This window comes from Macaca nemestrina, chromosome 3, assembly GCF_043159975.1.
Source record: "Macaca nemestrina isolate mMacNem1 chromosome 3, mMacNem.hap1, whole genome shotgun sequence".
Taxonomy (NCBI): Eukaryota; Metazoa; Chordata; class Mammalia; order Primates; family Cercopithecidae; genus Macaca; species Macaca nemestrina.
The window spans coordinates 21,315,710-21,328,285 of NC_092127.1; the positions used below are offsets into that span (position 1 = coordinate 21,315,710).

Below are 12,576 nucleotides of genomic sequence, written 5' to 3' on the forward strand. Positions count from 1 at the left end.
TTCTGATGGCCATTTTCTTCATTAGGAATTTAGCTCCTTCCCACACCAAGTTACATGTATTAAATAACAAAAAAGAGAGAACAATTAGAATCGGTATAGATAAGAAAATATTATGTTATATAATTTAGTGTTTTTCTTAAAATACAATGTACGGTAAGTTTTATCTGGTGTTTCACTTAGTAGTTATTTAGCCCAGTTCTAACAAACAGAGAAAGTGAGGAGGAAGAAAAGAAACAAATTGGAGGAGGGGTCCCCCTGTATGCTGTGTTTCAGGCTCTCTGTGTTACCTGACACCATGTAATCTTACAACAACTTTTCAGTAGAGCAATGATCCCTCTCTCCTGTCGATTCAAGACTTTGAGACCGAGACTTCCCTAACCTACCTAAAATCACATGGTAAAAGGCAGCCTGGATTTTGACTAGGATGGTTGGCTCCACAGCTTGTAATGATTCTGCTCTGTTAAGCTGTGTATTTAAAAGAACGGTTCTGTTGTTGTTTATTAGTATCACTGAGACTATAGAGAACCTGAGTTTGTATAATTGTTTTCAGCTTATAGGGCCCTTTAGGAATCTTGAGGAACATGGATTTTCCGCTCTACTATATGCATCCCTGCTTGCATAAGTGCACACACACGCACACACACACACACTCACACAAGTTTGTATGCAGTCTAGATATCGGTGTGTTTCAGGCTGAAAAACTCTGTTCTTAAAACAAACAGCAATAAAAGAAATAGGAAAAAAAAAGAGAAAGAAAAAGAAACAAAAAATGTGACTCTACAGGGCTCAAGAAGTTAGTATTCTACAGGAGAAAACTGTCAATTTCTTAAATCTATCAGCGTGATATACTTTGTGCATGGTAACACATGCCAAAAATAAATATATTTGGGGAGAGAGAAGAAATAGACAGGATATCTACCCCTATTGATCACACATATCTTGGAAGGCAATTTTAATGTCCCTTTGAAATAACTAGAAAAATTTCAGACCTCTAGTCTGAACCACCAACTCAACATTTTCACTTGGATTTGTAATAGACATCTCAAATTTAGGATTTCTGGAACCAAACTCCCCAAACCTGCTCCTGCCTCACTCTTCTCCATCCCAACAAATGACAACAACACCCTTCTAGTTGCTAACAAAAAAAAAAAAAAAAAAAAAAAAAAAAAAACACCAAAAAAAACCTTAACTCTTCAGGAGCACCATAGAGAATGGAGAGAGCCGTGAGCATTTTGTGCTTCTTCCTTCTTGATTCTTTCCTTAGTTTGAATTTCCCATCTTTGATTTTCTCTTGACTGAGAACACATTTATTAATTCACTTAGCTAAGGATATTGATTGTCCAATGTGTTCTAATAGCTGCTTTCAACCTACAGAGCTGGGATGTTATGAAGTCTAGCTAATAATAGGTAACACTTAGGGCTTACTATGTATTGGTGATATTCTAGATATTTCACGTGTCTAATCTCATTTAGTTTTTCTAGAAACCCTATGAGAAAGTGTACTGTTACTATCCTGATTTTTTACATATAGGAGAACTGACTCATGCAGTGTCTTGACTGGAGTCAATTTTCAGAGCCCAGATCCTGAATTATTGTGCAATAGTCTTTTTAATGTAGAAGACAGAGCACTCCAATATTTTAATTTAGTATGTAATACAGTAGACCTTAGCTATGTAGATTTCTCTAAAATTGTGACCTTGAATACTTTAATTTTTGAAGATAAACAGTAAAAAATGAAGAACTTAAAAACTTTACATTATTTCAGCATGATTGTCAGAATTTTAAGGGCATACTTAAAAATGATAATTACCTTAATATATTCACTTTTATGCTATGCTGAAGATGTGCTGTGAGTGGGAGTGTGAATAGCACAGATCATAGGGTTCTGGGTATAAAAGTTGATTTCTCATAAAAGTTCATATTGATTAATTTGCTTCTTTCTTACATGAGTTAGAGATGGATAGGGACCACAATCTCATTTGAATCTCCTTACTGTACTTTACTAATTGTTTTTGGAAAAATATTTTCATATGAGCATGCATGATGTTTTTAGTAGTTCTAAGTTTAAACAAATGAACATATTGAACCCAAATCAGTCTCCTTGTAATTTCAGTTATCCCTAATTTTGCTCTATGAAGATACCCAGATTAAGTTTTTTTTTAACCTTCCATGTGATAACCCTTTATATGTTCGGAAATAGTTCTGAAGTCTGCCACAGGAGGTGAAACTTGACCATTTCCTTCCCCGATTTCTCATTCAATATGTTTTACAGATAGATTGCCATCCGGGATTTCTCACCCTGAACCTGCCATGGGTTTGTGGAAATTATTCTTCACTCTCTGAAATGACAGAGCATTTTACATGGGACTCTGTCAATGCTCAGACCTCTGGGTCAGGGACTTCTTTGCTGCCGGCTCATGTAAAGTCCAGCTTCACTGAAAATCCTAGGAAATGCATTATGTGAACTACTAAGCCTGGAGCTTTCCCTCCCTCTTACCTACTTCTGTATCAGTGCAGCCAGATTTTGTATATGCGGAAGGGGACTTTCTCACAAATGTAGATGTAAAACTTTGAAGATATGTATCTTCATGGAGTGCCGATTTCAATGCCATTTCACAGTGTGACATTGTGGCTGTTCTCATCTTTTTTATTGTGCGCAGGTGCACAGTAATTGCCTATCCCTGCAGGAGGTGGAAGATTTCTGCAGACTGCGTTGCCTCTGTGTGGCTTTTCAACTCCACTTACCCCTTTCTCAGAGAGCTTGTTCTCGAGTCATCACATGCTCTTGGCTTTGGGACAGTGATTCTTTCTTAAAAATGGTAAACATATTTTGTTTATTTTTTGTCTGAACGTGAGAGGTGAAAACCATGATCACCTTTAAAACAGGAGTTATATTGGAATAATGCCAGATCTAATTAGCTGATCAGTCAAGGTCCTATTTTCAACAACTTCTATTTTTGGTAGTGTAATGAGGAAAACCACAATATATCCGTTTTACAGAAGCATGAGAGCCTTCCTCTTTTTCCCTCATATCTCTGATGAGATCTTGTTTTTGTATAATCAATCATAGAAAATTGATTGATACTGTGTTCTCTTTGTAGAGAAACTCAGGAAAAGTGTTTATGTATTTATTTTTTCTGTTTATAATAAAAGCGTATTAAAGGAAAGTTAAAAATTGAAGCAAAATTGATAATATGTATTCCTAACCCACTGCTCAAATTAATACTGTTAACTGTTAATATTTTGGTTTAATTTTCTTCATTTTTTATTTTAGGGCATAGTTTTTGTTTTGGTTGCAATCATACAATATATGCTACATATTATTTTATTGTAAAAGTATTTTCACTTTTGGTTAGCATAATTTTTTAAATGTTTAATTTTTGTGAGTACATAGTAGTTGTACATTCTCATTGCGTGTGTGAGATATTTTGCTATAGGCATGCGATGCCTGCTAATCACATCGTGGAGAACGGGGTGTCCATTCACTCAGGCTGGTTAGCATAATTATTATGGCTACTAAATATGTTTGAGTGATCATATTGTAGTTTACTTAATCATATCTCTGTCAAGGGACATTAGGATCATTTGAAGCTTTTGTATCGTAAATGCTACTGGCCTTGAGGGATTTTGTGTTTAAAGTTTTCCTTTTAATTTGTAATGAACTACTTTGAATAGATTTTCTGAAATGGGAAAAGAGATGATAAGCCAAAAAGGTGTGGAGAATTTGAGGATCTTGATAGATACTGTCAAATTGTTATCAAAGACATTTTAAAACTAATCTGTCAGGCAGCCAGTCCACACACGTTTATTCAGTGCATATTCACTGTGATCAGCACCAAGAAAGGAGTTGAGAGAAATACAAACTCTTATCTCTTCTTTTTCCATGGAATTTCAGTTTGCATTATTGAATAAACAGTAAAATGATTCCAAAGGTGCTGATGGATATGAAGGAGGGACTAACGAAGCTTTGGAAACTGATGATTAAGAGACACAACCCAGTCTGGAAAGGCTGACCTCTCTGAAGGGTGAAGAGAAGTGAAATGACTCATGTTCTGAAGGATGAGTAATAGTTAGCTGGGGGAAGGGAAGAGCAAAAGGTTTTCAAGAGAGGAAGTAGCACTTGCGAATGCCCCAAGGAGCTGAGATACGTTTAGTGAGACCAGAGAGGAGAAAAGCTGATGAAGCTGAGGGGGTAGAAGAAAACTCAATATAGTACTTGTTGGCTTTCTTAAGGACTTAGGAAATCCTAAGGGTAGTGAGAAGTGATTGAAGGGTTTCAAGCTGAAATTGACATTTTTGTTTAAAGGTTCTTTGGCTGAAGTGCATAGAGCGCATTGTGGACATCCAAATATAGACATGAGGAAACCGCCCCGGTGATCACATGGTGATGATGCTAACATGGCTAAAATGTTGGTGGCAATAGGAACAAATAGAAGTCGAAAATGCAAGAGTTCTTTAGTTCTTCAAGGCTTTGAAGCTGACAGGGTTAAGGAATAGGCTATGAGGCAGAAGGGAGAAGGAAGAGTCAAAGATGACTTTCTGGTTTCTGGCTAGGCCAACTGTGTGAATGCTGCCACTGTAAGAAGAACATTCTGAGGAGGAAAATAATGAATTTGGGAAATAGTGAGTTTGAGATGGTGGCAATGAGACTTCCAAAGGAAATACCTAAAAGGCAGTTTCAGTATTCTTTGGACTGGGAATAAAAATTTGGATCAGATATTTCAAAAAGAAGGGAATGGTTTATTAGTGTTAAATTCTGAAGATAATATGAGGATGCTGACAGAAAATTCAGTGACTTTAATGGCATGAAAGTCAAGGCCAGTTATTATTACTGTTTTGAGACAAGGTCTTGCTCTGTTGCCCAGACTGGAGTGCTGTAGCATGACCATAGCTCACTGCAGCCTCAACCCCCCAGGCTCAAGTGATCCTCCCACCTCAGCCTCCCTAATAGATGGGACTATAGGCACACACCACCATGCCTGGCTAATTTTATTTTTTGTAGAGGCAAGGTCTGGTCATGTTGCCAAGGCTGGTCTCGAATGCCTGGGCTCAAACAATCCTCCTGCCTCAGCCTCACAAAGTGTTGGGATTATAGGCATGAGCCATGGTACCTAGCCTAGGCTAGTTATTATTAAGAGCTGTTTTGGTAGAGTGATGGGGTACAAAATCTATGGACTATTCAAAACTAATGAGTGGATGGTTATAAAATAAAGGTAGTGGAGGCAACTCTCTCCTTGAAGTTGGTCTTAGTTCATCTGTAATCTTTTTTTTTTTTTTTTTTTTTTTTTTTTAGGGAGACCAGAGTTTTATCATTACTCAATTCAGTCTCCCCTGAGCATTTGGAGATCAGAGTTTTAAGGACACCTTGGTGGATAGGGGGAAGCCAGTGAGCCCAGAGTGCTGATTGGTCAGGTCAGAGATGAAATCATAGGGCGTTGAAGCTATCTTGTTGCACTGAGTCAGTTCCTGGATGGGGGCCACAAGATCAGATGACTCAGTTTATAGATCTGGCTGATGTCAGCTGATCTATCAAGTGAAGGGTCTGCAAAGTATCTCAAGCGCTGGTTTAGGTTTTACAATAGTGATTTTATCCCCAGGAGGGATACTGGGAAGGGTCAGAATCTTGTAGCCTCTAGCTGCATGACTTCTAAGCCATAATTTCTAATCTTTTGACTAATTTGTTAGTCCTCCAAGGGCAGTCTAGTCCCCAGGAACGAAGCGGGTTTGTTTTGAGAAAGGGCTGTTATCATCTTTGTTTCAAACTATAAACTGTAAGCTAAGTTCCTTCCAAAGATAGTTGTAGTTCAGCCTATACCCAGGAATGAACAAGAACAACTTGGAGGTTAGAAGCAAGGTAGAATTCGTTAAGTCAGATCTCTTTCACCATCTCAGTCATAGTTTTGCAATGGTGGTTTCGATCCCTCCTTTTGGGTTTTATAACATCTTAAGGTCTTGGCTAAAGAAGATGGAAAAAGGCAAAGACCGCTCTAACTTCTTCCTGCTCACCAGGGGTGTCGTGGGGGTAGGTGTTGACCCCAAAGTGAGAGAAAAGGAATCATTTGCGACTGTCTGAATGTACTTATGCAAGCCTGGCTGGGATTCCAGGACCTACATGACAAAGGGTGTTAGTATTGTCATCTATAGTTTTAGTACCACATTAAGGGAACAACGTACTATAAGGTAAATTATGAGTACTAGGATAAGCAGTGCAGTTCCCAGTTTTAAAAGTAAAGACATGAAACCATTAGTCTGGAGACTTATAGACTACCGTCTGTAATCTTTGTGGTTGTAATGACTTTATCATTCCACCCAGAAATGTCCCTTGTGACCTACCTTACAGGGGGTTAACCATGAGTATGAAATTATTCCATGACTCCCTGCTAATAATGTTTTATTTTTAATTTTCAGAACAAGTGGTGTGAACATTTCATTTTAAGCAACTTAAATGTTTTGGGATGCTGGAATCTGAATTTAAATCATGTTTCTGACTTGCATGATGAACAATTGTTAAAGAATATTGCCTTTTACTATGAATTTGAAAGTACTCAAGGTAGTATCTTAATATGTATTAACATAATATCATAAACAAATTACATAAAACCCTTATAAGTTTTCCAGTACATACCACAGCAACATTTTTGTTTCTTGAAAACCTTTGTCTGTGTGTGTACATACTTTTTACGTATTTTATTTTTACTTCACTTAATAGCATTTGAAAATGAGTTTAATAGCATTTGAAAATGAGAATATGACATAATATTAAGTTATATTTTTATTTAAGTGGTAGATGCATATTTTATAACACTTACTGTAATTAATATAATCCTTTCACTATTTTTGAACATTTAAGGGTGTATTGCATTTTTCCTAAAAATAAATAAAACTGCATTTTGGTACATACATAATTTTTGCCTTCCTTTGAATATTTTTATAGAGTAAGTTATCTAGAGTGGCTTACATAGTCAGAGAATAATAAAACATTTCAAAACATATCTTTCCTGAATGAACATTGTTGGAGTTTGTTGGGCTTCTGGCATTTAATTCCCTTAGATGACAAACATTTGAATAAACTCACTGCATAAAATGTAGCAAATTTTACTAGTTTTAACAAAATTCTCACCTTCTCCATATTCTGTAAACTCTTTAAAAACTTGTTTTTAAATTAGTTTTTAAAGTTGCAAGCTTATATGTAGCATATTGTTCTTCATTATTTTAGGAAATAATTATATATTTATCATTAGTATTATTTAATAAGGACTATGATTAAAACGGTGATGTTCCATTGTTAATTTTTTTTTTTTTAGCAGGGGGAGGGTATCTCAGTATGTTGCCCAGATGGCCTTGAACTCTTGGGCTCAAGTGATCCTCCTGCTTCAGCCTCCTGAGTAGCTGGAACCACAGGCCCATGTCACAGGAACTGGCTCTGCATTATATTTAAAGAGAAAATGACTTTAAAAAACTACTGTCATAGTGTCATGACTAATTTTCATGCAAATGTGTAACTCACTCTAAGTTTCCATATCTGATCATCTTCCCAGAGCTCTATGAATTTATTCAAAAAAGATGCTCTGTGCGTGTCTGCATGTGTATGACTTTTAAGATTTTAATATTTTTTATTGTTATGCAGAACCACATTTGAATTTGGGAGATTCCATTAGGAGGGATTATGAACACCTGTGGAATATTGTGTCACACCTGGTTAAAGAATTTGAAGTTGGAAAGTGTTTTCCTCTGAGAACAACAAGAAGACCTTTTCTTGGACAAAAGAAATCAGTCATTCAAGGTATTAAATGGGTAAATTATAGTGGAACAAAAGCGTGTTTTTCCTGAACAACTTTTAGAAGCTGTAATAATTCAGTTGTTCCAAGTGTGAATAATTTTCCTTCACTGTGCTTTCTTGTTTACCTCTTAATTGAGGTTTAAGATACATATAATAATGTGGTTAAAGTAAACCAGTGTGCACGAAAGTCTGCTGAAATTTTACACAGATATTACATCTGTGTGATAACCACCCAGATCAAGAGAGAGGCCATTTCTAGCACCTCAAGAGAAAGTTCGTCATGCCACTTCCCAATCCATCCTCCCGCTCCTGTCGTCTCTTTCACAGACTTCAATACAGTTTCTTAGTTTTGTCTGCTTTGAACTTTGTTGGGATGGAATCGTATAGTATATATTCTTTCTATTTTTTTTTTCTGTCAGTATAATGTCTGAGACATTCCTGCCTGTTGTATTTACCATTATGCTTAAAAGTTATTGCTGTGAACTGTCTCTTTGTATGAATATATTACACTCTGTCCATTTGGAGCATTTCCTAACTATTGGCGATTGAATTGTTGAAGAAGCAGTAAAATGATTTCAAAGCTGCTGATGGATATGAAGGAGGAACTAATGAATGCTGTGGAAACTAAAGATTAAGAGACACAACCCAGTCTGGAAAGGTTGACCTCTCTGAAGAAGTGAAGAGAAGTGAAATGAGTCCTGGTCTGAAGGATGAGTAATAGTTTGCTGGGGGAAGGGAAGAGCAAAAGGTTTTCCAGAGGGGACATGGTACTTTAGAATTCCCCAAGGGGCTGAGATATGTTTATGTAACCAGAGAGGAGAAAAGCTGATGAAACTGAGTAGGGGGTACTTGTTGGCTCTGTTAAGGACTTAGGAAATTGTAAGAGTAATGAGAAGTGATTGAAGGGTAAAACTGTTATGAATATTCTTACATATAACTTTAGGTAGATATATGCATTTATTCACTTCAAGTATATACATAGAAATGCAGCTTTATGAACTACTGTCCAAATATTTTCTAAAGTGATAGTTCCAAGTTAAACTCCCACCTTCCATGTGGGCATTTTGGAATTTTAGAATTGCTTCCCAGCCTTGTCAATCTTTTTTTTTTTTTTTTTTTAAATGAGACAGAGCGTCACTCTGTTGCCCAGGCTGGCGTACAGAGGCACCATCATAGGTCACTGTAACCTTGAACTCCTGGCCTCAAGCAAACCTTCCACCTCTGCCTCCCAAACTGCTGGGATTACAGGTGTATGCCCAGCCTACTGTTAGTCTTTTTTATTTTGGCCATTCTGATGGGTGCATGGAGGTAGCTCATTGTGGTTTTAATTTGCATTTTCTTGGACTTTTCATCTGTTATTGGCCATTTGAATATCCTCTTGTGAAATGCCTGCTTGTCTTTTGTCCATTTATAAAATATAGGTCATGAGTATTTCACAAGTCTGTGATTGATCTTGAATTTACTTTTGTATGGTGTGAGAGAGGGGTTATTTCTTCGCCCTCTGTTCTCTTTCATAGGTTTATCCTTGAGCCTTGTTTATCCTTGAACTAATATAAAAGTTGATTATGGTAGTTCTGTAAGAAACTTTGGTTTTGGTAGTGTAAGTGCTCCAACTTTGTTCTTTTGAAGATTGTTTAGTTTATTCTGAGTCCTTTGCATTTTCATTTAAATTTTATAATTGGCTTGTTAATTTTTAATAATAACTTGGATTATTGTTGTATTGAGTCGAAGACCCATTTGGGAAGTGTATCAGTTATTTTTCTACCAGATAAACAGAACTAGTAGGATACATATATTAAGAGATTTATTGCAGGGAATTGCCTTACCTGATTATAGGGACTGGCTCAGCAAGTCCAAAATTTATAGGGCAAGTATTAAGGAAGGAGAGGCTGGAACTTTGGGGCATGAGCTGAAGCTGCAGGTCACAGGTGGAATTTATTCTACTTCAGGGAAACCTCAATTCTGCACTCAGGGACTTTGAGATGATTGGATCAGGCTCATCTAGATTATCTAGGATAGTCTTCTTTACTTAAAGTAAATTGATTGTAGTCTTTAAGCCCATCTACAAATACCTTTACAACAACAAACAGATTTGTGTTTGATTGGATAACTAGGGAACTATAGGCTAATGAAGTTGACACCTAAAACTGACCATTTCAGTCTACCTCTTGTCATCTGAGCACCCGTATACATATCCTTAAACCATACTTAATCTCCCAATAAAGGCACTAACAAAATCACACTTGTGCTTAACATGATACAACTATCCTGCGTACAACCAACAACATGTTAACTCTTCCTTCAAAAGATAACGCTAAGTTCTTGGGCAATTTTCACTCTTCTACTTTGATATCTTGTAACCTAATACTGTGATACAAAGCATACTTTTATGACTACATTGTATGTAAACTGATAAAAGAAGAAAACAAAAATGTCTGCTTAATATATATATTTTCAAGACAAAATAAGGAAGAAATGCCCCTAACTATTGCAGTCCTCATTTCTGCAACTGGTCACATGGTCATAGCTGGTATTTATGACTGCCTCCTCCTCCCATTACCTATTCCCTATACCCTTTGCACCAGCAAGCACCTAAGCTGGTTATGGTTCTTTGCCTGAGGTCCTCCTTTTCCAGGGCCGCTGTCACAAAGCACCACAAGCTGGTGGCTTACAGCAACAGAAGTTTATTCTCTTACAGGTCTGGAGGTTAATGTCTGAAATCAAATTGTCTACAAAATTGGTTTCTTGTGGAGGGTTTGATTTAAAAGCCAAACTGTTAATGGAAAAACTGAACTTTGTAAAATATTTCAAAGAGGTTTATTCTGAGCTATATGGGTGACTGTGGCCTGGGGAAAGCACAATCCCAAGAAGTCTTGAGTAAGTGGCCCTGAGGTGGTTGGGTTACAGTTTGGTTTTATACATTTCAGGGAGGCAGGAGTTACAGGCAAAGACATAAATTAATACATGGGAGGTATACACTGACCCCAAAAGGCAGGATATCTTGAAGCAGGAGCTTACAGATTGTAGGTAGATTTGGAGATGATTTCATTTGCAATTGTTTAAAGGAACAAAGCTTTGTCTAAAAACTTGGGGCCAGGCGCTGTGTCTCAGGCCTGTAATCCCAGGACTTTGGGAGGCCGAGGTAGGCAGATCACAAGGTCAGGAGATCAAGACCATCTGTCTAACAGTGAAATCCCGTCTCTACTAAAAATACAAAAAATTATCTGGTCATGGTGGCACGTGCCTGTAATCCCAGCTACTTAGGAGGCAGAGGCAGGAGAATCACTTGAACCTGGGAGGCAGAGGTTGCAGTGAGCTGAGATCGCACCACTGCACTCCAGCCTGGGCGACAGAGTGAGACTCCGTCTCAAAAAACAAAGCAAACAAACAAACAAAAAACTTGGAGTTAGCAGAAAGGTTTAAGTTAAGACCAGGAGTCTGCTCATCATCATGTGATGTTCTGCCAGAGTCAGGTTTTCAGAGCACGTCATGGTATACTGAGTCATAGTGGCCTGTAGGGCACATGATGTCACCTTGGACCTGGCCTTAGGTCTTGTTAATGATCTTATTGCCACAAAGAGTCTGTTCTGTCAGTCTTGCAATCTCTATTTTAACATTAATGCTAGTCAGTTTTTGTGTCTAAACTGCAAAAGGGAGAGGGGTGTAGTGAGGCCTATCTGACTTCCCTTTGCATCGTGGCTCAGAACTCAGTTTTAAAGGTTTCTCTGGGGTAACCTTGGCCATTAGGGGATCCATTCAGTTATTTGTGGGGGTTGGGCTTTGAATTTTATTTTAAATTTACAATCCCATGCCTCTCTCTCAGCTTCTGGCGACTGCTGGCAATCCTTGGTGTTCCTTGGCTTGTAGATGCATCGCTTTCATCTCTGCCTCTCCCTTTACATAGTGTTCTCCTTCTCTCTGTGTGTTCCCTCTGGGTCTGTGTGCAAGATTCTCTGTTCTTAAAAGAATACAAGTTATTACATTAGGCCTCACCCTAATCCAGAATAACCTTATCTTAACTTGATTTCATCTGCAAAGACCCTATTTCAAAATAAGGTCACATTCACAGGTAGCGATAATTAGGACTTGAACATGTCTCTTCAAAGAACACAGTCCAATCCAATCCTTTGTTCCTTAAGGGTATGGACCCATAGAGTACTGTTTGCATTGGTTTGTTGTAGTTTTCCATGGACATTAATCACATGGCATGGTAGTACGAAGGGATGTACTACGGGATCCTTAAGGGATCGCCTGTATTCTGGACATACTTTCTCTTTCCCCTCCATTGAGTAGTAGCAGCCCGATGTCCCCTTGAGAATCAGGATCAATCATAGCAGCCAGCACAATAACCCTTTCCTTTGCCTGTTGATTCAGAGGCACAAGGAATTCAAAATGGCAAGATGGCAGTCCTAACTTCTAGTTCAACAGAATCATTGTGTCTCCTGGTGGAAACATTCCTCTCTTTGGAACTAAGATCTCTAAACAGACAGAACATAGAGTTGCCAGAACAGATAGCAGAAATTTTGCTAGCATATCACTTAGGAGTAATAGTCATCCCTTTTCTATCTCTGGAATCCTGAATTTGTGAATTATGCCTATAATTCACAAACAACACTATATATTGGACACTAATTCAGAGCAGTTACTGCCTTCTGGAGAATGTTGCCCCAGCCTTCAAAGTACTTCCACCTAGCTCACACTGTAACTGTGTCTCTAAAAGGCTGTTAGACTATTCTACTGAGGCAACTGCTTCAGGATGATGGAGAATATGGTAAGACCTGTGCATTCCATGAACA

At 37.8% G+C, this 12,576-nt stretch overlaps 1 protein-coding gene across 11 annotated transcripts in view; it reads left to right on the plus strand.

The window, feature by feature from the left end:
• Positions 1-12,576, plus strand: part of LOC105466702 (DExD/H-box 60 like) — a 213,565-nt gene that overhangs the window by 80,541 nt on the left and 120,448 nt on the right. For all 11 annotated transcript variants that reach the window (XR_011620831.1, XM_071092841.1, XM_011715803.2 and 8 more), the window contains 3 exons: positions 2,661-2,819; positions 6,409-6,550; positions 7,628-7,783. Coding sequence is in view for 10 of the 11 variants with exons in the window: in XM_071092841.1 (XP_070948942.1) it covers positions 2,661-2,819; positions 6,409-6,550; positions 7,628-7,783 (457 nt within the window). In the remaining variant the exon portion in view is untranslated. The remainder of the gene's footprint in view (positions 1-2,660; positions 2,820-6,408; positions 6,551-7,627; positions 7,784-12,576) is intronic.